This window comes from Pinus tabuliformis, chromosome J (genome assembly GCF_031772625.1).
Source record: "Pinus tabuliformis cultivar Carrire ecotype Pingquan chromosome J, CPIR1, whole genome shotgun sequence".
Lineage (NCBI taxonomy): Eukaryota > Viridiplantae > Streptophyta > Pinopsida > Pinales > Pinaceae > Pinus > Pinus tabuliformis.
In genome coordinates, this window is record NC_142295.1 from 97,579,785 (window position 1) to 97,607,056 (window position 27,272).

At 37.2% G+C, this 27,272-nt stretch overlaps 1 protein-coding gene across 1 annotated transcript in view; it reads right to left on the reverse strand.

The window, feature by feature from the left end:
* The window catches only part of LOC149225689 (protein DETOXIFICATION 46, chloroplastic-like), a 257,569-nt gene that overhangs the window by 143,960 nt on the left and 86,337 nt on the right, over positions 1-27,272 (reverse strand). Inside the window, exons 6-9 of the mRNA XM_089377279.1 lie at positions 13,584-13,722; positions 13,294-13,431; positions 13,077-13,145; positions 12,799-12,909 (exon numbers count right to left, since the gene is read on the reverse strand). Coding sequence (XP_089233405.1) covers positions 12,799-12,909; positions 13,077-13,145; positions 13,294-13,431; positions 13,584-13,722 — 457 coding nt within the window. The remainder of the gene's footprint in view (positions 1-12,798; positions 12,910-13,076; positions 13,146-13,293; positions 13,432-13,583; positions 13,723-27,272) is intronic.

Consider the following 27,272-nt stretch of genomic DNA (forward strand, 5'->3'; position numbering starts at 1 on the left):
CTTTGATGCTGATGTGGGGATGCTTTCCTCATGGTTCTGGTGTTGAACATGAGGTGGATAGATTCATCAACATAGTTGAGCTCATTCAACCTTTTCTTGGAATAGAGAGATTTTCAACAAGAGAACATTTGTGGAAGCTATTATAAGTACCTCCCTAGCTAAGAGGGAGTGTTGAATTTTGTAGTTATGGTCGGTTTTCATAAATGTTTTAGCCCTTCAAACATATGTAATAATATATACAAGACATGTTCTTCATGTCCACATTAAAAAGAGGGAAGTTAAATTTCTAAATTTGAATTTTTGCCTCCAAAAATATGAATTCGGCCCTCCAAGTGTTCAAATCAACCCATTTTATTGAGGCACCCGTTCGACCTCCTAGAAGACTACATATATTATAAAGGCTTCAACCTCCTCCTCAAAAGGCAATTCAGATCACCATCTAAGGCAGAGAGAAAAGGATGAATCTAAGGCAGAGAAAATGACGGATCTGAAGTAGAGAAAAGGATGGATCTAAGAAAGAGTAAGGATGGAGCTGAGGCAGATTTTTTGGGCTTATCTGGGCAGCAGGACTGAGTTTTTCTGGGTGAAGAAGAACGCTGAAATTCGGCCCTAGCAGAGCAGACTAGGCCAAGTCTATTGGGTAGCAGATTTGTTAGAAAATCAGAAAGGCAGAAAGATTTTCTTATTCTTGATAATTATTTGTGATGTTTCTTGTTATTACGATTCTTTATATCTTCTTTCTTTAGTTCATCAAGCAATTACCAAAGTAGCAGCACATAAAACAATAGACACCATATGTAGGCACTATGCTAGGGAAAAACCCCACTCGAGGGAAAACCTAGTCAAGAAATTCTTCCTTTCAATAGTATTCTTTGAGACTCTTCACCCTAGACCAAGACCAGACCTTCCCTCCACACCAAGTCAGCGTCCCAGAATTTTGACCCCTTTCCAGCAACTTCGACTAGGCAGCAGCTTCCGGCAACAGTGAAACTTGGAAGACTTTGATCTCCCAATCCAAGACACGAAACTGAGAGAGAGAGGCACCAAATTTTTTTTCTCTCCTTAGACTTCCCGAAACTCGCACTTCCTTCGACTTCCCAGCAACAGACTTCGCACTTTTCCCAACTACAAGAGATATCGGCCTTCTTGTGAGAGAGTGATGCTCCAAATGACTTCAACTAGCTTGTATTTATAGGCTTCTTGTGGGTCGAATAAGTGTCCTTAGGCCAACTTGATCTTCTTCTAGGCCGACTTGGTGTGGAGGATACATAAATCATATTTGACTCAATACTTAACCTTTTTACATGATTCAAAAGCCCAAGAAGGGTCTCTTTAAAATTACAGTGACTCTATTGACTCAGAATAAATCCTAGAAGTCCTTAATGGGGACTTTGACCTAAAACATGGTGACCCAAGCATGAAACCCATGCTTTAATAAGTCACAATAATAATAATAATAATTATTTTCTCTATTATTTTGACAAGTACATTACATGATGACTCAAATACATTAAATGAAGCCCGAACCTAGTTACATTTTCCAACAAGATTGACTTGATAAGAAGACAGTTTTACCAAGTTTGACCTGGGTTTGGTCACTAGTCAATTTGACTTTACTTTCACTAGGAAATCAAAATGTATCTCTTGTTGAATTGAGCAAATTTCTCTAAGAAAAGGTTGTTGGGTTTTTCCCCTAGTTTGGGGTTTTCATAGGATAAATTATGTTTCTCTTGTGTTTCGCTGTCTCTACTGTCATTTTTTTTACTGTTGATGATTTTCTTGTAAAATTACTTAATGAAGAATATAGTATATGATGAATTGGTTTAAGAATTATTGGAAATAATTCTCAGATAAGGAAATCATGTAAAATGAATAGTAAATGGCCTGCGATGCTCACATGATGCTCCAGGTTAGAGTGATGTATTTTTTATAGAGCGGGCTTGAATTGTTTATTAATTGGGGTTTTCACCCAACAGAGAGATTAACAATTCTAGTCTAATGTTGAGTTGTGATCTAAGTCACATGACACAAGGAGACGAGACACGAAGGACACGAGACACGAAGGACACGTAAATACGAGTATTCAATACGAAACGCAGCGACCTGGAAACATGACACGGGGGACACGTTTTATATATATTTAATAAAATATATATACCAAAATATAGTTTTTTATCCATATTAAATTGCAAGTTGCAGCTTATCTAATCAAATTAAAATATAATTACTTCTCAAAGTTCATAGTTCACTTTAAAAAAATAAATAGAATCAAAATTTACTATTTAGAAATTAGAATGTGATATGCTTGGTCTTGATTCTTGAATATTCAATGTTCATTGTTCATGTACAACTTACAAGCACATAAGAAACTACTAAGTACTTACTACTAACTATAAATTTAGAACTTAAATATTAAAACCATAAAATGCAGATTTTCCATTAAGTCATCAAAATCAAAATGTATCATTGTTCAGTGTTTACAACAATGTTGCATTAATCATTATCGGGATAATATCGGTGCGAGGAAAAAATCGGAAAAAATCGTAATTATCAGGAAAAAATCGGGAAAAAATCGTTTGGTACAAAAATATTCTTTTTTTTATTTTTTTTCAATTTTTTTTAATATCTAAACCATCTACAACATAAAATAAATACATTGACACATAAATATGATAAAAGAACTAATATATAAGATGTTTAATATCATTTCTAGTGCTAAAATCACACATAACATTGAATCATGCCCTGAATAGTAAGTCCTGACTCCTGAGTCCCAACTCAGCCTCAAAATATCAACAAAAAATAAAATAATGTATCTCATCATGTCATAATGTCATATACAATAAAATGAAGAAAACAACTGAAGTCTAATCCTATTGATTTCCTTTGCCCCTCTTGCGAGAAAATGCCACAGCTTTCCCTTTCCCTCTAGATGTAGATGTTGGTGCTGGTGGAGTTGGCAGTGGAATTTGCTATGCTCTAGAAGCTGAAGAACTAGAAGTAGGAGCTATAGGAGGTAGACCACGTCCTCTACTAGTGGCAGGGGTAGCCTGCGCAGGTGGTGTCACCTGGAAACATTACAATCTCTCAATCCTGAAATCCTGAAAAACTGATAAGTCTGTAACAGCCTGAAGTAAACATGTAATTAATCAAGTAATTGATATTCAACATGCAATTCAACTGATTAACTTCAAGTTCAAAACTATGATTAGAACACTTACCTGTGATTTCGGTTGAAGTCTGCTATCTGCAACAAGGTTTTGGGGACAACTCTCCACCCAACCGTAGGCTCAATTGTGCAACGTTTTGCTACAACTGGCCGCCCCCGAGCCCTCAATCAACGTTCTACTGCTAGTGACTCCTAGGTCTTAGTATACCATTCTCCCAAGAGAATGAAAGACAGAATCTCGGAAAGATGGAATGCCGGAATGCCTCTCATCTTCCTCACCATCTATTAAATAGAACAAAACATTGGAAGGGGAACCACATGCACACACTCCATGTGTCTGCATGCAACTTTTTTTCTTGTTTTATTTCTTTACTTTTCTTTTGATTTTTAGCTTTCTTGTTTTATTTCCTTCTTTTTGATAGTTTTCTTGTTTTATTTTTATTTATTCTTATTTAGAGCTTTAATATGGTTATTACTATTTATTTCTTTTTATATAATTTTTAATATATATTATTTATTATTTAACATTTATGATTTATTATTTTTATTATTTATTATTAAATGATTTATTTATTATTATTCATTATTTTTATTGTTAATTATTATTTTTGTATTATTTTTATTATTTATTATTATTTATTATTAAGGGGAGGGATATTACATACTCTCCCACTTTAAGGAACTTCGTCCCGAAGTTAAGTTGAATTATTTATTACTTATTATTTTTTTATTTATTATTTATTATTTATTAACTTCATGTTGCCAACACCCTCTGCTGAACTAATATAACCAGCAGGCATCGAAAGTCCCCAACACCCCGGGAAATCTCAAGGAATCTCTGTCCTTTTTCCCACTTTCGGCACCAGGCTAAGCCTGACCCGGTCTATATCCTAGTCCAAGGCTGGCCCCAAGGCTCGCGCCTGACTCAGACCTCATCTGCCCCAAGGCAGGCATCCGGTCCGGTACTCAATGACCCTGGGCATCTGGCAAGGCTGGCCCACTCCCTCCACAACTACTAAGGCGCACAGCGCCAGGCATCGAAGTCCTTTACATCCCTTCCAGACTTCGGCATCCCAATCCAATAACAGGCACCAAGCCTAGAACATCAGGCACTTGGCCTCCTCAAGATGGTCCCATAGCTCTTCTAGAGCTATCCATCAAGAGCTATACACAAGACAAAGGAACCACTGGCATATGTAGTGTTGATTGAGTTTGTCCCCAGCCCATATGGTGTTACTTATTCTCCCTCGTGCGTGTGGGCTCGCACAAGATCATCAAATAAACCGGCCCTCTCGGCCCATTTGTGGAGTCCTGTGAATCATCACACCTCAACATGCAACCAATGCATTAGCTATACCATCATAGTATCATAGAAAATAATCCACATGCCAAGTCTTGCATGTCATCATGTAACATTCATCATTGTTAATCGTAACATTATGAATAATAACGAACTACATGCTCATGCATGTCATAAATTTTTACGGAAGTATCACATGCTTCACCTCATGAAATACCATCATAAGTTATAACATCAACATATTTGCAATAAAAATATATCATGACTTCACATAATAAATGAACCACATGTCAATAAACCTCATATTATAGCATCATAATTCCTATGCCACGTTATGCATATCATATCCATCATGAGTTTTCAACATTAAATACCTATCATCACGTAGTAAATGAATATGTCAATTTACCTTGACATAACATCATAATGCCTCATCATAAGTATACATCATCACTATTGTAACCAGTATATAAATATGAACCACGTGGGCATGATCACCCTCATACCATCATATTATGAAACATCATCAATATGAGAAACATCTCAATACTTATCAAATATAGAATAATACTCTATAAGCATTCTTATCATGATTCATTAGAAAAATGAATTTCATTTACTTTACAAACATTCAACTATGAACTAAGATTATTCAACATCCATCTAGGATTTATGTTATCTCATCAATGTTATTAGTGTGATGTTTTCATCAAGACACCAATTAGTTTTTCAATAATCATTTCCACTTCTTTCAACTAAGAAGTTGACCATTTACACCATAGGTATAATTATCTAAATACATTGTTAAATTTCACATGAGCCTCATCATCTTGAGTCTTAATCTCTCGTCATATTTTCTTCCTTCCCCAAGGAAATTCTGGTGAAATTCATTGTTAAGATATTACCATTTGTATAATCATTTAAATCATCAATATCAAGTTAAAATTCCATGATCACTATACATATTTTTCTTAACCAAATAGCGCACATACAAGAGGTCATCCCTATTTAAGTCTTATTTTATGCTTAATCTACCTGCATGAGGGCTTGTTGCCCCCTCATGATTTATTCATTAGTTGCATAATTTTCATTGTTCATCCTAAAAAGATTTGCTTTTCTCATCAAGTTTCCACTTGATCTCTATTATCGTAGATTCACCCATGTTCAAGTTGGAATAGGGATTCTTCCACTTTAATTTTCACTCATTAATTATTCAGTTTAGACTTTGAAATGATTGGAACCACTACCATCATTATCATCTATGAATGATTTGGTATGTCAATTGTATTTTGACCATAACTTCTTTCAATACTAATGACGCGCACTAATAAGTTGTTTTGTATGAGGTAACAATATATGATCAATCCCCTCGTGAGTGAAATTTATTCAATTGCACCCTTTATTAGTTGAATCTCACTTCTTTTGCCAATTTATATGTAATCCTTATCAAAGTCTCATTATAGAATTTCCAACAATATTTCTTCCTACACTTCATGCTCAATGTTTCCTCATTAGTCTACATCATGTATTTCTTTTTCAAAAAGTTAAACAATTATCATCCTCGGAACATTTTCCTAGTTTATCATTTGTCATTTCTCACCGATTACAAGTGCTTAGAACTTCCTATAATGACACTTATATAGGCCATCACTTTGACCTTACCAATCATGTTGCTCGGTTCAATCATCAATATCATTAAGAGAATTTTCTTCTTGACATAAACATCCTTTACTTCCTCCTACCATATATTCATAGATACAATTTATTTTTCCCTTAGTCTCAATTTAAAACATGTTACACTTGAAATGTTGCTACTATTCTTCCAATATAATAACTTATCGTCCTTGAATTGCTCATTTTTATTATGGATTCTCTTCTTTAATCTAATGTTATCATACCCTTTAGGCCATTGAAATGATCTTCTTTATTATTCAACTTTATTAGTTGTTACACAAAGCAGTTGTATAGCAGTGTAGAGAGGTCATATCCTCCTACGATTATATCACGAAACCTCATGTAACATTATACTCAACATCATAACAATTAACTAAACTAAAATCATAGTGTACGATTTAGATGCATCATAAAGTTTAAACAATAAAACATGATTTAGATTGTCCATAAAGGTAACTGTCTTAGCTAAGTAAGCACTCCTAATTAGTTCATCACACAATTTGTATGCTACAATTCTGATGTAGTCTATTTATTTGCAAGTTTCAACATCTAGAGCCTTAACCTTTAATTAATCTATTACTAGCCTTACCAACGTTCTATAAAACATTGTTTCACTCCCAATACTTTGACATATCCAATTACATAATTCATCAATGATACATCTACTAAGGAAATTTCAATATTTTCCTACGTTATTTATGAAAATTGACTTTTTATAGAGAGCTTAACAAAAGTTGATCGATTATTTCATACTTTTAATTGCATCTCATGATTTTTCCTTATCATTGTTAATAATGTGGAGCATAAAATAAAACAAATGCAATAGCACAATATTTACATTATTTAGTGCATTAATTATCCATATAAACACAACTTTCTTATGCTAGTTACCAGTGAGCAGATGTAGAAACTAAACATCAATGGATATAGAGTAATCAAAGATCAAGGAAATCATTTGCTTCAAGTCAACCAATATATTATTTTACCTTTTTCTCTTCTTGAGAATTTTGTATAGTCGACAAAGAAAAGTAGTGACTCCTAAATAAAGCGCCAGTCATTTGAATTCTTCAGTAGTTACCCATAAATCACTAAACCACCCACTAGAATATATTTTAGACTATGAAAATATTAGCATAAAATAAATCAATTCAGGCAACCATCCGAAGAAGAACATCTCCTTCAAATTTTAAAACCAAATGTCACATATGTATGGTTGTAATTTCCGACGCAAAACAATAGTATTAAGAGAATTATGCCCTAAAACCAAATTTGAGACGATCTTCTAAACTGAGTGCACCCAAATCAGTTGATGATAGTGAGAATGCTTCTGATGGTGGTGAAGATATCTCAGGAAGTGAATCTGGAAATGGTGATGGATGGTGATGGATCGCTTTCTGTCCCTGGCCAAGCCTCTGTCAGAGCATTTCTACTCTACTACTTCAAGCAACATATGAGAGAAGAGATCTGTTTTCTATGGCAATGATACTTATTATGTGCTTTCTAGGCTGCATCAGACTTTATATGAATAGATACTCTCTGCAAAGAAGAATGCATTAACTGCAAAGCGGAATTGGAAGAATGTGAAAGATATAACACCTCCTAATTTGTATGCAAAATTCATGAGTTCATTATACAGTTTGCTTGATGGATCAGCTGATAATGCAAAGTTTGAGGATGTATGTCGAGCACTAATTGGGTAAATTGGTTTTCAAAGTCGTATAGCAGCTCCAAATAATTGCATCAGACGATATGGCAAACAAGTTGTTTCAGTTAGAATTGTATGAGAGAGCAAGATCGCCTTCAAGGTTCTTCATATAAGTTAGGCTAAACTGGTGAGTGATGTGCGTAAGGCCAATCTGGTGACACCGAAAAACGCCTTTTCAAGTTATTTGTATCAATATTGTGATTGATATTATATCAAAACGAGTAAGGATTGCATTAAAATACTGTGTGATTGGAAATTATATCGAAAGTAGACAATGTATGCAAATGATATCAAAAGGAGGACAGTCATAGAGATTATCATAAACAATGCCATGAGATTGTATATCAATGCATGCAAAGGGTATTAAATGCATCCAAAGCTGCTAATAAATCAAACATTGTAATGATGAAACCAGATCAGCGTTGTGACGGAAGAATTATTCATATCGCTGCAAGAATATAACAAATAGATTGGTCACAATATCAAGGGTATAGGCAGATTACAAACAACAGCGTTGTGACAGAAGAATTATTCATATCGCTGCAAAAATACAACAAATAGATCGGTCACCATATCAAGGGTATAGGCAGACTACAAACAACAGTGTTGCATTGTTCAAGTAACTATGACACGACAGGCCACTCAATAGATACACCAAATTACTAACATGAGAAGAAGCATTACCTAATAACGGAATGTTGCAAGCGTTAGGGTTTTGAGAAGATGGCTTTGATATCGATCCTTACTCCTATGGACGCGAATCTAAAACACCCAAAACCACCCTAAAAGATCATCAAATGGCACAGTTATATCATGCAATACATATAGTCATTCCCAACAGTCGTGCCCTATTCAAGGTGCATTTACTGCTATACCTAGAGAGCTTGTTTAAGCCAGACAGAAAGAAGAAAAATCGTCGAGTGCTTGACAAATGAATTTGGCTGCCCCTTATATTTTGAATTCATATCAATCTATGTCAGTCATAGATTGGTAAAGTGATGAAGTTTCCCTGCAAAATTGGACCGGATTCAGATGGGCTTATAGAGGAAAACAACTCTATCTGATTTGGGTGTTAAATATTAAATTTCTACACACAGAAATCGTACAGAGAATCAACAGGAAAACAACAATTCATCTAGCATTTGGAGTGTTTGGAATAGAGCAATTGGGTGTGATGCCGATCCTGATACCTGTGGTCGTCTGTTGCCACGGTTTTTCCGGCATGTTCCCGTTTGGCAGCTCAAAAATGGGTGTAGTGTCTTCGAGTTCTATTATCGCGGGGTATTCAAGCAATGCGTATTATGATGAGACTTTGAAGATATCTCAACAAATAAAACTGGCAGATGTGAGACCTAGCTCGGTCACCTTTGCTAGAGTTCTTCCTGTGTGTTCTTCCTCTTAACGTTATTGCGTAAGTAACAGGTTGATGTTAGCCACAAGTCATTGAAGTCATTAGTTAAATACTAGTATCAGGTTTAAACTAATTGCAGCGAAAGAACTGCAACGGCGCTTACAGAAATCAGAACTTAGATCCCTGATTTTTAAATTAGTGAAGTATTGAACCTCATTATTTTGACCCTACTGATATCTGCTAAAATCAAGCTTTCCTTTCAAAGGTCGTTCTGTATCCAAGAAGGAAATAATTCAGGAGCATAAATTTCTCTGTTTCACCAAACGAGGATGAGCACAGTAAACTTCTCTGTGCGCCAAGAGCTCCATGCTCGGAAGAAAATGATTAGGGTAATTATTACTCGATACTTTTCTTTGCTGTTTGATTTTGACTGTAAACATTTTCTGATATCTTCTGATATTTTCGATTTTCTTGAATTTTTCAGGGTCTCGGCATCCTAAATATTTACCGAGATTTAAATCTCATTGTCTAGCATTTCGAAGAACTCTAGAGTCTTTTTTTTCAATATTCCTGATGGTTCTTTTTTTTTTTTTACCAAATCTTGGACTATATGTGAACTCGATTCTTATTTACCCAAAACCAATGTTTACAGAACAACACATTTTCAGATAATTTGGGCCAGGCGATAATATTCACCACATATTTCTTTCCCTGTAACAATATTTACAACATATAAACTATATTTAATTCTGATTTTCTCTCTGTCATATTTTAATGAAACTTTTCACTGTATAATACAAATTTTAATTTTGATTGTCTTTCTATATCATATGATCGGCTTTTAGTGAACCTTCTCACTGTATAAACTATTTTTAATTCTGATTGTATTTCAAAGCGAAAAATAGTTATCATGGAAGTTATTTGCCATAAACATGTACCAGTGTTCACCTATATACAATAGTGTTCGCTTTATTCAATTTCATGAAAAGAATCTCTTCTCACTATTAGTGGAAAAGCTGAATTTAAATGCGAATAGAAGGAAGAAACAGAGGAAAATCAAGGGTAAGTACATACCATAATCCAAAGCTTGCCTCAAGATAATACTATGGAATTTCCTTATGATATTGAATAAAGACAAGATACAGAACAAAATCTATCATCGATATTTTAAAAGGTGTGATCAGCATGTTATAGTATTTCATTTGTATTCTAAGTCATAACACTTATAAATAATAACCAAAGCCAATAAAAAGTTGAAATAAGAAAATTTACGGCATAGTGAGGGTTTGTAGAAAAATATGCGGCTTCCTGGAAGTAATCAACCTGTAACTTTAAAATAAGTCAAGTTAAAAATTCCAACACATAATTTTATTTTTTTTTTCTCTAAGATGCCCATAGGCCTTAAGGGTTGAGCCAAAGCTCTGATACCATATGTAACAGCCCGAAGTAAACATGTAATTAATCAAGTAATTGATATTCAACATGCAATTCAACTGATTAACTTCAAGTTCAAAACTATGATTAGAACACTTACCTGTGATTTCGGTTGAAGTCTACTATCTGCAAAAAGGTTTTGGGGACGACTCTCCACCCAACCGTAGGCTCAATTGTGCAATGTTTTGCTACAACTGGCCGCCCCCGAGCCCTCAATCAACGTTCTACTGCCAGTGACTCCTAGGTCTTAGTATACCATTCTCCCAAGAGAATGAAAGACAGAATCTCGGAAAGATGGAATGCCGGAATGCCTCTCATCTTCCTCACCATCTATTAAATAGAACAAAACATTGGAAGGGGAACCACATGCACACACTCCATGTGTCTGCATGCAACTTTTTTTCTTGTTTTATTTCTTTACTTTTCTTTTGATTTTTAGCTTTCTTGTTTTATTTCCTTCTTTTTGATAGTTTTCTTGTTTTATTTTTATTTATTCTTATTTAGAGCTTTAATATGGTTATTACTATTTATTTCTTTTTATATAATTTTTAATATATATTATTTATTATTTAACATTTATGATTTATTATTTTTATTATTTATTATTAAGTGATTTATTTATTATTATTCATTATTTTTATTGTGAATTATTATTTTTGTATTATTTTTATTATTTATTATTATTTATTATTTATTATTTATTATTTTTATTATTTATTATTTATTATTTATTATTAAGGGGAGGGATATTACAAAGTCTGCTGCATTTTGAATGAAATCTAAAATTCTACTTTCTCCATATGAAATCCAATGAGGCCGGAACCACTCTCAAACGTCCCGAGTCATTTCATGGTAATGTTAAAAATTTAAGTAAAAGGATAAAAATGAAGATTAAAGAGAATGTCACTTTTACTTTAAGAATTTAACATTACCATGAATAGCATATCAATACTAGGGCCTAGACTTGATCATTAAGCTGCCCCACTCAAAAATTATTTGTTTCTTTCAAAACAAATTGCAGCTTATGCAGGCAACGTTTTCTATCAACGGAATACGCGTTTTCCAGATGTAGGACACGACGAAAACCAGCGAATACGTTTTACATTTTACATGACACAATGAAAAACGTTTTCGACACGTTTTAGGGCTATTTTCGTGTCCGACACATAAAATACGGGACACGGGACCTTGGAGGACGTGTCCTGTGACTTAGGTTGTGATGTAGGCTCCATTAGTGAAGGGGTTTCTTGTGATGAAAAACCACCTTGTTGGGTCTCTACTCCACATTAGAGCTCTATGTAAATAGAAAGCATGTGAGAGGCAAATCATGATCATAGCAACCTCATTGAATCTTTTCTAGTGGAGGAGAAATTCGTCCTACAAGAAAATCTGTTGCTAGAGATCATCTATTCTATCTCTCTTGTTCTAGCCACACGTGAGGACTATTTGACCAGTGCATTGACTGAAGTTAACCGAGCTGTCTTTGACTGACTTTGACTGAGAGTTGACCATCTGTTTGACCGAGTTTTGGAGACTACACATGTGGGTTTGACCAAAACCTTCACCACAGTCCACACGTGCAGATTTGACCACAGTTTGACTAGCTGCAATGCCACAGATGCAGGTTGACTGCAGAGTCCAGACCGCAAGGCCAAGTTAACCATAGAGATTGACTGTTTGACCAGCATTGACTTCTGATTTTCTACTTGGTTTGACCAACATTGACTTGTTGTTGGTTGACCAGGTTTGATTGGTATTTTGACTCGTATATTGGCAGAGATTTCTAGACAAATTTATGATTTGTAGCCATTCTGAAAGACAATTTCTCCTCACGAAAAAATTGTTGGGTTTTCTCCCAAGGTTGGGTTTCCAAGGTGAAATTTTTTGTGTCTATTGTGCATGGTTGTCTTTCTATGATCTTTACTGTTTCTGGTGCATTTGCCATTGAGATTTTCGAAATATAATTATTGAATGATAGCAGTGGCATAAAAATACTATTTGAAAATCATTAGGTAGTAATTATTAGGCAAAAAATTGTATTCTACCGCACTTGCCATAGAATTTTAACAAAAAATATAGTAACTAAAGGGAAATTGTACAAATGTTTAAAAATAATAATAATAATAAAAAAGTTGATGTTTTTGTCTTCCAAGAGCAAAAGATACCTTTTTTATATTGCAGTTAACTCCAGAAATCAAGTCTGGCATGAATGACTGAGCTGTTTGTGCCAAAGGTTCTCCAGAAACAGTGCACATAGAATAGACTCCAATCATGACCTATTTGATAGACATTCCATGGAATTTAAGTTGTGTTAACATGTTAAAAGGAAAGAAATTAATCACAATCAATAAATTTCAGTGAAAACCTTCTAAATTGCAATTTTCCAGGTACATTTATGAAAAAAAAAACTGACTATGATGCATAGTGAAATTGAAAAACTTACCTGGTGCGCTCCAAGTGTAATTGCTCCCAATGATGTAGCCATGTATGTAATAACCGTGTAAAATGCCACCTGGTTTGACAGAGCAATGTGAGAACTTAATCTCTCATAGATTGCAATAACAAAAAAAACAAATCCCTAGATTTCAAACCAGATTTTGATTTATCCCTTGATTTGCATAAAGATCATAATCAGTGGGAAAGAATGGAGTGTTACTAACCTTAGACATCAGTGTTAGCAGTACAGGACCAGCAATATGAATAATTTGCAGCAGTTCCTCCACAGAAGGAATTACTATCGCCAAGGGATTGTATCCTTTGTGATGAAGAGATCTCAGCATCAAAAATGCTCCAATAATCTAGGTTTTCGTGTCAGGGAGCCAAGATGAAGTTAAGCACAGAATCTGAAAGTTGAATCCACTATTAAACTTGTACAGATGAAAAAAAATCAACATTGACTCTTTCCTTATTATAAACGTGATAGACATAATTAGACTATGTAATTTATTACCTGAGAAGTTGCTGTTGCAAATGCTGCTCCTGCAATCCCAAGCCGAAAATATGCACATAGTAGGATAGTTGTTACCAAGTTTATAAGACTTTGTATTCCCAGAACTTTTAACGGGCTCCATGAATCTTGCATACCCAAGCTGCCAGAAAATAGAAGCACCATATTAAACAGATTCAAGACATTTTTGTAAAAAAAGCAATTTATATATGTGGCACTTGCTAACATTCTTGAAACTTAACAAATCATGTTATTATGAAGCTTGCATTCATAACTCAGGGATGACATAAGATATAGTTTTTGTCACTCTCTATTTGCTGAGAAAAAAAAATGTATTACAAAAGAAACAATATGTACAAAGTGTTGATTTTTTGGGGTAGCTGCGGTCGGTATTCCCAGCTACTCCAAGTCGGCCCATAAAAGAAATATAAAAGAAGAAATTTTGAATTTAAAACTGCCTCCAAAAGTCAAGTCGGCCCCTGCTAAAGACACACCTATTCTGGCTCATTCAACCACTATATATTGCTAATAGACTTCCTTGCATGAAGACCAATTTGGATAACCTCAAAATCTTATGTTTTCTGTTCACACATGCAAAGGAGAGAGGAGAGAAGCAGATCAAAGTTTGACCAAGTCTAACCAACGAAATTTGCCCATCCTTTGACTCACGTTGACCAGCAGTTTGACTGAGTTTTCTGTGGAGCAGTTTGACCGAAATTTGGAGGGTGTTTGACCATAGGCCTGAGGCAGTTTGACCACAGGTCAGAGGCAGTTTGATTGCAGGCCTGAGGCAGTTTGACAATGTGAAATTTTAAATATTGTCGCAATTATTGATTATCATTCTCCTATCTGATCAGAGTATTTGTCTTCTACAAAATATGTGCGGCAAATACTAAATAAAACACAGCTGCAACTTCACTGAAAAATAAATAACCATAGGAACTGAGAAAATTATGCACACAAACACACAAATAATGGACACCAATATTTTCGGACAAATGTCCCTAGAAAAACCCCGACAGCAAAACCAACCTGCATATGAGGGTTTTATTATTAAAATTCTTCAGCAAAAATATTACAACTGGTTGCTGTAAGATGTAAAACCTCCAGAAAATTATTTTGATCACTTTTGCAAGTCTCCCTAACCTCCTAGAAGCTATTCGACACACCAGAACAAATTTGGCAAACCTCTGGAAAAAAATTTTGATCACTTTTGCAAGTCTCCCTGACCTCCTAGAAGTAATTTGACCCACCAAAACAAATTTGGCCTCCCTCTAAAGCTGGTTTTGGCTCAAACGTGCAGCCGGGTAGATAAACTCGGCCCTCCTGGCAACTCGCACTAGCTACGAAAATTAACTCCGCTTGCATTGGAAAATCTCAATTTCTACTAGCAAATCGATCCTCTTGTGCAAATCAATCTCTCCTATGAATTTCCTTGCTTTGGAATTTTTCCCTTTCTGAGCAATTTGCACTGCCTACTAGGTTAATTTGCATCCATTGCTAGAGCAACTCACACAGCTAGAAAATTGGGCTCTCTCTACAAAAAAATCAATCTCCAATTCTCCCTGGAAATCTTTGTGAAGAAACTCTCTGGCAATCTCTATTGAAACTCTTGTTGTTGATTACCCTACGCTGCCTCTACGCCCTTGCTATCATTGCAACTCTATGTCTCAATGTGCTCTCCAAATGCCCTTCGATTTCATCTTATAATCTCTTGTTGACAAATCAATGGCCATGATCTAACTGATGGCTAAGATCATCTTGACCTTTTATTTCCCTAAGTTAAACTTAGGAAAATTAATTAACTGCTTAATTAAATCTAATCAATGCCCTTTCTCATGAACATTTTTCTAGGTATTGGAGAAAATGTGTTCCCTAGCCTCATAGACACAATTTGAGACTAGAACACTTGTCCGAGCTACACAAACTAACACTCCCTCTTAGCGAGGAAGGTGTTCTACATAACACCCAACTTGTCTCTGAAGAAGATGAACCTCGCCTTCCCCAAAGCCTTTGTCAAAATATCTACTACCTGCTCATCTATAGGTATATATTGTAGTTGGACAATCCTGCGCTGCACACAATCCCTGATGAAGTGGTACCTGATGTTTATATGCTTGGACCTATTGTGAAACACCAAATTCTCTGACAACCTAATGCAACTCTGATTGTCGCAGTGTATCACTGTAGTCTCTATCCTCTGACCAAACAAGGCTACCAACAGCTTCCAAAGCCAAATGGCCTTGCATGTAGCCATGCTCGTTGCTATGTACTCTGCCTCTGCTGAACTCAGTGCCACAGATTTCAGCTTCCTGTTGTACCAAGAAACGACTCTTAATCCCATGTTGAAGTAGCACCCTAAAGTGCTTTTCCTATCCACCATGTTACTTACCCACTCTGCATCAGCATAGCCCACAAACCTAACACAACCACCTTGAGCATATTTGATCCCATACTCAACTGTGCCACGCAAATACCTCAACACATGTTTTGTCGTTGTCCAATGCTCCCTGGCTAAACCATGAATTAACTGAGAGACTTTACTGCATACGATATGCTTGGATTGTGTTGACCAAATACATGAGAGAGCCTATCAACTGCCTGTACAAGGTGGGGTCAACCTCCTTTTCCTTGGATGCATCTATCTTCCTCCAATTTGTGATCATGGGAGTAGACATGGCCCTACAATCCTCCATCCCAAATCTCCTCAGGATCTTTATGCAGTATTTCCCTTGACCAAGGAAAATCTCACCATCTATCTGCCACACCTCCATGCCTAGAAAATAGTGCATGAGCCCCAAATCCTTCATCTCAAACTCTGCTGCAAGATCCCTCTTGCACTCCTCGATGACCTCCAGTGAACCTATCAAGAACAAGTTGTCCACATATAAGACAAAAATGAGAACATCTCCCCCAACCACTTAGTAGAGATTTGCATCCGCCTCACTCTTCACAAAGCCCATGGCCTGCAAGTATGTTAAAATTGGAAACTAGGGCCAAACTCCATGTGGGTCTTCTTATTCATGGCAATTGATATTTTTCTTGGATTCCTCTCGTCGAGAGGTGTAGGATTGATCTAAAGATCATCCGATTCTGATATGTATTCATGGAGATATGAATTTATTTGTGTTATGTGACAATTGGTCAAGATCGACCAGCGACCAAATTACCCCCATCTATCCTCAACATTGCACTATAAATAGAGGTGCCTTGCAAATTATTTTAAACACACTCTTGTGATCTCTCTCTTCATTCTGTTTTGGGTTTTGATGAAGAAGAGATCTAGAGGGAGTGCCCTAGGCTCTACGCTTCCCTAATGAAGCTGCCCTAAATGCAGTCATGGAAATACAGCAAGGAGAGGCTAAACGCAGATCTATAACAAACCCTAAGACGTTGTCCTTAGATGCCCTAACGTTGCCCTAAATGCAGTCATGGAGAAGAGACCTTAACGCTATTATAAAGAGACCTTAACACTGCCTGAAGGAGTCCTATAGTTACAAAGGAAGAAGTCACCTAGGCCGCAGTTAATGAGGGTTTCTATGCTGCCCTAGCCGTAGTCCTCAAGGGAGATCTAATCCACAATAAAGGTAGATCCTTACACGCCATATAAGGAAACTCACAACAGCTTGACGAGGCTCCTAAACTGCAGCACTTAGGGAGCCCTAGGATGTTGTCAATAAGTGATTTATAAGTTGCAGAAGGAGGCACATATGCGCAATCAAAGGGAGGCTTTGATCCGCAGCAAAAGGGAGCATCTAGTCACTATGTTGACTGCAGTAGAAGAGACCTAAGAAGAGGCTCCTATCCGCTGTCCTAAACTTGCTCTAAACTCAGGCCTAGAAGAAACCATTATTCGTTGTAAGGAGAAGCCTTAGCTGCCGTGAGGAGGTCTGGCCACAAGCTAATGGAAGACCTATGAACTGTCTAGAGTCCACATCCAGAAGGGTTGCTAAGTCACAGCCAAACGAAGCTTCATCTCATCAAGAATAAGTATAGTCAGATAGTTGTAGATGACAGCTCATTGACTATAGAAGTTAGCACTATGGTAAAGGTTGTTCTAGGTATGAGAATGCTTGCATGTGGAAGTCCCAGTCATGAGGTAAAACTGTGTGGTGAAGGAGTCTACACTCAAACTTATCTCAAACCTTGTAAGGCTAACTTCAAATACATATTGGATGCTAATATCTGAAGCATTGGTGATGAGTAGTATATATCTGTTTTAAGGACATTTACTTATGTGTTGTTATGTGCTAGGCCATAGGCCATAGCATCATAGCAAGGATTTCTTAGAGCTACTCTACTGGACGGTTGGGAGATTATGAAGGAAGATTAGTACAGTCTCAGGTGCCCTCATCAGATCAGCAGCTCTTCACTGTCAAGGGACATGCTATAGTACTATTATTGGTTGAAGACTGTCATGGCAATTCAGGATTGCATCTCAGAACTGTCATCATTAGTGGAATGACTATCTTAGTACTGCTGTCATAAATATCAGTTTTATGTATTTGTACTATCTCTCTCTACTGAACAATTGAAGAATATAAGAAGAATTGATCAAGGGTTTCCCCACATTGGGGTTTGTCCATGGCTAGCGCCACATCTTGTGTCCTCTTGTCTTGGCTTGTCTTCTACGATTTATGTTTGTGTTCTATCTGCATTTTACTATCATGCTAAATGTGATTCCTAATCTGGAATTGATATTGAGCTAATATGGAAAATTTAAGTAAATTTGCTCTAAGCATAGAACATACCTAAAATTAACATCTTATCAAAGTTGTGGTGAAGACAAAGCCCAAGCAAGAGTGAAAGAGGAATCACCGAAGACAGTTGGACAAGGTCAAAAGACTCAATGAGTTCCTCATCCCACTTCAAATTCACCAAGGGTGAAGTCGAATCAAAGAAGATTATCAAAGTGGCGCAGCGGAAGCATTTGGTGGCCTACCTAAAGGTCACTTCAATGGGAAGTCTGGATCTAAGGGTGGAAGGAAAGGCAGATGCCTTGCTTGCAATGAGTTTGGCCATTATGCGAAGGAGTGTCCGAATAGAAGGGACACATCACTTGATGATGATATCAATCATTCCAAGGGCATCTTCAATGATCGAAGGAATGACAGGTACAATGGCAAAGGAAAAAGGAATGCAGGTCATCAAGGAAATGGCCGACTCTTCAAAGAAAGCAAGGAACTCCAGGTATGAAGAATCAAATGTTGTTTCTGATAAGCTAAAGGAGTATTATCTTATATTGGCCCTCTCCACTACTTCTCCTCCAGACTCTTTGGGAATCTGGCTTATTGATAGTAGTGCTTCAAGGCACTTCATCGGATAGAAGGAAGCTCTCTCTAATTTGATAGAGAAGGAAACAATCGTGGAGATTATACTTGGAGTCAATGCCACCTATCTCGGAAAGGGTGTAGGGAATGTTACCCCTCAATTGAATGAGGGTAACACGATTCATTTACAAGAAGTTCTTTATGTACTTGATCTCAAGAAGAACCTGGTGTCCATTTCGGCAATGGAAGTCAAAGGTTTCAAGGTGGCATTCATCGATGGAAAGGTACATGTGTGGATAAGGAATTTTTAAAAGATGCTTTTGAGTTCAAGGTTGGCAATTTGTATCAAGTTGCAGGAAGTCCATTGGGGACCATGTGATCTGAAATCGACATAAACTAAAACTGAAGTAGAATTGATTAATTGCCAACAATGAATTGATCATTAACTTTAAGTGTTGAATGTGGAAGACTGAAGGAAAGCAGTTGATTTAAGACTTAATCAAGAACTTAAGAAGCATAATTAAACATGAATTTGCAACAAAAATAGAGATAAAAGACAGCAAACATTGATTACGAAGTTCATCCCTGATGGACTATGTCTTTGGTTGGTTCTTCTTTCAAGATGGGCATCCGCTTTATTAGGATTAATAAAAAGAGGTCTTTTACACAGCAAAAACACCAAACTAATTGTGCACACAGGCACTTCTAGTCTCTGTCAACAGAAAGCTCTCTCTCCTAGCTTTCCAACACCTGTCTCGGTTCCCAATTCCACCTCCGGACGGCCAAGATACACTGAAAACAAGAACTGCCTCTCTGGCTCAGCATCTGCATACAAGTCTCCAAATCACTCTAATTTTCTTCTCCATGAACAAAAGGATGAATTTATAAGTTCTTAAGGTTCATTCGAGGCCCTGATGGCTAAAGATGGCATGTATGGGTTGCATTGAATGTTGAGGGTTACAGTCTTGTCACTTTGTGACACTTAAGGACCTAGTCACATGGTGGTTGGATTAAAATAGCACAAACTGCAACCAAAAATCTAAAATAGACTTTGGATATGCATTATTTTGTTGGCGGTCAGGTAACGGCGCGGAATAGCCTGAACTTTTAGCATGTGACTGTCGCGGTCTAACCTCAGGCTGCCACCCAAGCGGCTTATCCCCGGCGGTTCCGGTCTGCGGGCGGTGACTATGCATGTGACAACGCACACTTCCGACGGTTGCAGCTCCATCTGGCGGCTTACCCCTAGCGGTTCTAACGTGGTTAACAACCCGTTCAAACGCTGACAGACCTCCGACAACTTCCACGCGGTCAGTTCCGTTGCTACGGTTGCTGCCATCTCGGCGTTCACATGCCACTCCGACACGGTTCCGCTGCGGTTAGCACCCGCGGTTAGGGACTATGTAAACATTTGTTTGCATTTTTTTTTATAACATGGTCCGAAAGTGGGTTTTGTGTATATGTTTTGTAATGTAGGCTTATTACATAGTGTTTAGTGCTAGGACTTAGAACTTAGGATATGTCCTTAGCTCCATACCATGTTTTAAAAACTATTACAACAATATTGTCACATCAACCTGGACCATAAAAACACCATTGTAAAACCATTACAATCACTTTGTCACAATGACATTCCACCATGAAAACTTTAACCAACACCGGACACTGAAGAACCCTGGCAAAGTTGACGAAGCTGAAGATGAACTGGACTCTCTGGATACACTGGATTGACAAGATCCTCCTGGATCAATCCTCTCCACCTGAAACCTTTTGGATCACAAAAGTTTGATTTAAGCAGATATCAGGTGAGGGTACAGTTCCCTCACTCTTTCGATCTCCATCCACCTTCCCTTGCTCAGATTCATGCCCTTGAGTCCCACTCGAAGATATTCAACATCTCCACGCCTTGAAGATCGAACCTTCCTGTCCAAGATAGTATCTTTCGGCAACTCATTCATATACTCAGGTGCCAAATCATCACTAGTCGGAATCTATGTATCTTCCTTGAGATCCATGATCATCAGAGATTCATACAACTTCAAATTTTCTACATTTACAACTGAGTAAATACGCATGTAAGGAGGTAAATCTAATCAAAATGCATTATTTCCAATCTTCTCAACAATCTTGAAAGGACCATACCTGATGGGTTTCAGTTTCTTACCTTCTCCTTTCAACCTGTCTTTACTGATATACAACCATACCTGATCACCGACCTGAAAATGATGATCGACTCGATGCTTGTCATGGCGCATTTTGTACTTGGCCTGACTCTTCTCTAACTGATCCTGCACTGCTTCATGTATCTGTTGTATCCGTTGAATGAACTTAACTACTTTGTTTGCATCATCATGTTCACCCACTTTATCCTCTTCACCGAACATGAAATCCATCGGTGACTTTGGTAGATACCCAAAACATGTTTCAAATGGCAATCGATTAGTCAAAGAATGTAAGGCTCGATTGTAAGCATGTTGCACATAAGGTAAAGATTCATCCCACAACTTAGGATGTTTACTGCAGTAACCTCGGAGAATATGTATGATTGTCCTGTTCACCACTTCTGTCTGTCCGTTGGTCTGTGGATGAAAAGTTGTGCTCTTCTTCAACTTTGTGTCCATGAGTCCCCACAAAGTGGACCAAAACTCTCCTACAAAACGAGTGTCTCGATCAAAAATAATGGAAGTAGGTAACCCAAAATGAACCCATACCTGTTCGAAGAACATCTTTGCAGTTTGTTCAACTGTCACTTGCTTTTTGCACGGAACAAGAATGCACATCTTGTTGAATCTATCAACCACAACATACATGTAAGCATGCCCGCTTCTGGACATAGGAAGTCCTCCAACAAAGTCCATGGAAATGTTGTCCCATGGTCGCGAAGGAACTGGAATTGCCATGTACAAACCGATCTTTCGATTGCTTGGCTTGCTGGTCGAACACATCACACATCCTTTAATGTACTTAACAACGGTTTCATACATGTGAGGCCAGTAACAATACCTTTGAATTTGTGCCATTGTTTTGCTTACACCAAAATGTCCTGAAATGCGAGAAGAATGTGCTTCCCGAATGACATGCACTCTTTCTGTCTGTGGTATGCACAACTTACCCAGATGATATAACAACCTGTCATGAATATGATAATTGACTTCTTCCACCTGAGCACCATGAGTTAGTGATTCATAAATATCTTTGAAATCAACATCTGTACTATATTGTTCTATATAACTTTCATGTTTTAAAGAACTATTCTGCAGCACTACTAAAGCATTCAAAGATGGTCTAGACAACATATTAGCTACTTTATTTGTGACACCTTTCTTGTACTTAATTACTAAGTGAAATTGCTGAAGAAATCCCATCCATCTATAATGACGAGATTGTTGCAACTTAGTTTGAGACTGAAGGTACTGAAGCGGCTGATGATCTGTGTGAATCACTGTTTCCTTACCCATTAAATAATGTTTCCATTTCTTAACACTTTCAACCAAAGCAAACAGTTCTTTATCATATGTCGGATAATTCATTACTGCCTTAGAAAAAGTTTCAGAATGAAAACAAATTGGTTTCCCTTTTTGAAGTAAGACTGCACCCATTGCATAACCACTAGCATCTGTTTCAATTTCAAATGGTTGTTGAAGATCTGGTAAAGCTAAGATTGGTGTTGTGACAATTTTCTGCTTAAGTGTATCAAAAGCTTTTTGTTGTTTTCCTCCCCACTGAAAGGGAACTTTAGAACCTGTTAAAGCATGTAACGGTGATGCAATCAAAGAAAACTAAGCAATAAATTTCCTCCAATACTGAATTGCACCTATAAAACTTCTAACTTCAGTCACATTCTGTGGTCTTGGCCACTTAACAATCACATCGATTTTAGTTGGATCTATTTTCAAACTTCCACCTCCAACTATGTAACCAAGATAATTCAGTGAAGTTTTCCCAAACTCACATTTGGAAAGTTTAAGGTACAATTTTTCCCTATGCAACACTTCAAAAACCTACTTAACATGCCTAACATGCTCTTCCATACTGGAACTGAAAATCAGAATATCATCTAAGTAGATTATGACAAATTTATCAATGTATGGGCAGAATACATCATTCATAACCCGCATGAAAGTTGTTGGCGCATTACACAAACCAAAAGGCATTACTAACCATTCAAATAGTCCCTGCCTAGTTTTGAATGCAGTTTTCCAGATGTCATTTTCTGCAATGCGAATTTGATGATACCCACTTCTTAAATCTAACTTAGTGAAATAAACAACATTTTTCAGTTGATCAAGTAAATCATCTATCCTGGGAAGAGGATACCTGTTTTTTATTGTGATTTTGTTTAAGGCCCTAAAGTCGACACACATTCTCCATGTCCCGTCTTTCTTAGGAACCAAAATTATAGGTGAGCCACATGGAGATGAACTGGGTTGGATGAAACCTTTTTCAATCAATTCTTGGATTTGTTTCTTTATTTCTTCGTTCTCTATAACTGACATGCGATACATTTCGATATTAGGAAGAGGGGCATCAGACATCAATTGTATCTCATGTTGTATTTCTCGCTTAGGAGGAAGATGTTTTGGTTCTTTAAATAGACTTCGAAAAGATTCTACCACTTTAACCAAACTATCTTTAAACTGAGACTCACAACTTGAAAAAGCATCCTGTAGATCCTTATGTTGTTCTTTTACAACCATGAATACATATTTCTTACTTGAACTTATTAATCGCTTCATCTGATTAACTAAAACTAAATGCAAGTGTGATTTGAGTTTATGTGCCCCGACAATATATTCAATCCCATCTTTCTTAAGGTGATATTTATGCTCTTTCTTATGAAACACTGCATCACGATCATAGACATAAGGACTTCCTAGCACTACTCCACATATGTCTGCTGGAATCACATCTAAATCCACTTCATCAATGTAATTAGTTGGAATGGCAAATTTTAACTGACACTTCTTTGTGACATTAATCTGACTTTCTTTATTTAGCCAACCTAATGGGTATGGTCTTGGACAATGTTGTGTCTCAAACGCAATTTCTTAACTAAATCTTCAGATATTAAATTTGCATGTGATCCACTATCAAATAATGTATCTATTTTCTTGTGCTTATAAGTTATCCTTATATGAAATAATTCAACCCTTTTATCCTCATTCAGATGATTTATGTTTGAAGAAGGTGCAGAAGTACTAGAACTTGAACCAGTGTCAGAAGTTTTACCTGTCGAAACCATTGCGGTTATTTTCCCTTCATCACCTGAGTCGGAGCCCAAATCTTGTTGGATTGCTACATTAGCCTTCTTTTCATCTTTCTTCTTCTGGAACTTCTTTAGTCTGAGTTCTGGGTGAAGTTTCCAACATTTGGATTCATCATGTCCGATCCTTTGGCAATGAGTACAAGTAGGTCTTTCACTTTCCTTCTGAGTTGTCGTTGATCTCTTTCCCTTCAAATTTCTCTTCCTCTTGCTATCTTTGGAATCCTTGATTTCCAACTGTCTGGATGCTTTTTGTGAAAACTTGAACAGTTTACCACCTGATTCAATATGTATGGCTTGAACACACACTTCATCAAAGTCATCAGGATTAAACATCAATAATGTATGTTGTAAATATGAATGTAAACTGCCAATGTACTTTAATAAAGTTTCACGTGTATCTAATGGAATACCAAGTGCCAAAGCTTTCTTCCCGAACTCCCGAGTAAACTCCTAAATATTCTGCCCTTTACCTTGCCTCAAATGCTGCCAATCAATAACAGCTTGCTGCATGTATCCTAATGGACAGAATTGTTCCCTAAGAGCTTTTAAAAACTTGGACCATGAAGAGATGACTTTAACTTTCCGCTTTACATCTATTTGAGTTTTACTTTCCCACCAGATTAAAGTTGTTCCCCCCATTCTAAGTGTAGCTAACTGAATTTTTGTTTTTTCATCAGAAATGTTCTGAATACAACAATACACTTCTAACTGCTTAATCCAGTTATCTAACTTTTCAAGATTCATTTCGCCATCATAAATAGGTAGCTCAAATTTTACATCAAGTTTCAAAAGAGATGATTTCTTAGGTTTCTTTTTTGTTTCAGAATCTAAATTGGAAGAAGAAGAAGATGATGATGATGATGGAGATGATGGAGGAGAAGGAGGTTTATCATCCTTGCCTTTTCCCTTGTCCTTCTTCGATGTCTTTGAAGAATAAGTTGCATCTCTCGCCTTCTTATCTTCGTAGAGTTATCCCAACATCTGCTGCATGCTCAAAAACACTTTCTGAAACTGTTCCTCGCTCATCTTCTCTTCAGGAGTTTCACCTGCATCAGATCCTGTCATTGTCGATTTATGAGCGACTTTTCGCTTTCCAATCTTTGGATCAAACTCCTCAAGTGTTCCTTCTCCACGTCGTGACTTAGACTTGGTTAACATTCACTGGCAAAAATTCTACAAAACACAACCTGCTCTGATACCAAATTATATGATCTGAAATCGATCATAAACTAAAACTAAAGTAGAATTGATTAATTGCCAACAGTGAATTGATCGTTAACTTTAAGTGTTGAATGTGGAAGACTAAAGGAAAGCAGTTGATTTAAGACTTAATCAAGAACTTAAGAAGCATAATTAAACATGAATTTGCAGCAAAAACGGAGATAGAAGACAGCAAACATTGATTACGGAGTTCGTCCCTGATGGACTACGTCTCCGGGTCTGCTTTCAAGATGGGTGTCCGCTTTATTAGGATTGATCAAAAGAGGTCTTTTACACAGCAAAAACACTAGACTGATTGTGCACACAGGCACTTCTGGTCTCTGTCAACAGAAAGCTCTGTCCCCTAGCTTTCCAATGCCTGTCTCGATTCCCAATTCCGCATCCGGACGGCCAAGATACACTGAAAGCAAGAACTGCCTCTTTGGCTCAGCATTTGCATACAAGTCTCCAAATCACTCTAATTTTCATCTCCATGAACAAAAGGATGAATTTATAAGTTCTTAAGGTTCATTCGAGGCCCTGATGGCTAAAGATGGCATGTATGGGTAGCATTGAATGTGGAGGGTTATGGTCTTGTCACTTTGTGACACCTAAGGACCTAGTCACATGGTGGTTGGATTAAAATAGCACAAACTGCAACCAAAAACCCAAAACAGACTTTGGATATGCATTATTCCGCTGGCGGTCAGGTAACGGCGCGGAATAGCCTGAACTGTTAGCATGTGACTGTCGCGGTCTAACCGCAGGCTGCCACCCAAGCGGCTTATCCCTGGAGGTTCCGGCCCACGGGCGGTGATTGTGCGTGTGACAACGCACACTTTCGACGGTTACGCCTCCATCTGGCGGCTTACCCCTGGCGGTTTCAACGCGGTTAACAACCTATTCACATGCTGACAGACCTCCAACAACTTCCGCGCGGTCAATTTCGTTGCTATGGTTACTGCCATCTCGGCATTCACATGCCAATCCGACACGGTTCCGTTGCGGTTAGCACTCATGATTAGGGACTGTGTAAAATTTGTTTGCATTTGTTTTTTTTATAACATGGTCTGAAAGTGGGTTTTGTGTATAGGTTTTGTAATGTAGGTTTATTACATAGTGTTTAGTGCTAGGACTTGGAACTTGGGATATGTCCTTAACTCCCAGACCGCTCCTAGAGCGACAGGAGCGACGCTCCCTAGTTCGAATTGGAAAATGGCAGGGAGCGTAAATTTTTTACGGAGCACTCCTGAAATTGCTCCCTTTTCAGGAGTGATTTCAGGAGCGCGTTCCCGCACGGAGCGCGGTTGGGAGCGGGACCGGGGGGGGGGACGCTCCCCCGCAACACTGTTCCGAGGACTTTTGTCCAAAAATAATTGTGTCAAATTTATTGTGTGTGCCAGAATTTTCTCAGTTTCCTATTTTTTCTTCTGTAGTATTTTATATGGTGAAGAATTTGCAATGTGAATATTTTGTTATTTTGTCGTAAACAAAATAAACTGCATAATCAATTTATCAGTAAGAAGAAATATTTCTAGTTGTTGCAATAGGATTTCAGTGGTGAAATGTTGAAATTTGGTACCGGAGGACAGGTGGTTCCCTAAGGCTTTGATCTTTGGCCTAGGGAAAAGTGTCCAAAAGAATTTAATTTTTCTCCTAAAGTGACCTTATAATTTTTATAAAGTTAAATCTAATTTAAAAGTGACTTTAAGTGATAAAGTTACTAAAGTCTAATTTTAAAGTGACTTTTATAAAGTCAATGAAAAATTAGAAAGGAAAAGTGACTTTGGAAATAAATGACTAAGTGGGTCTTTATTAAAGTGGGGTGAATTAAAAAAATAGAAAGTGAGACTTAAATGAGCATTTAATCTCAGCCCTAGATCTCAATCTATTTCAGCCATTGGATTTAGGGATCACCCAAAAGTCACTTAGGGTTGGATTAAGGGAGGAAAAGGA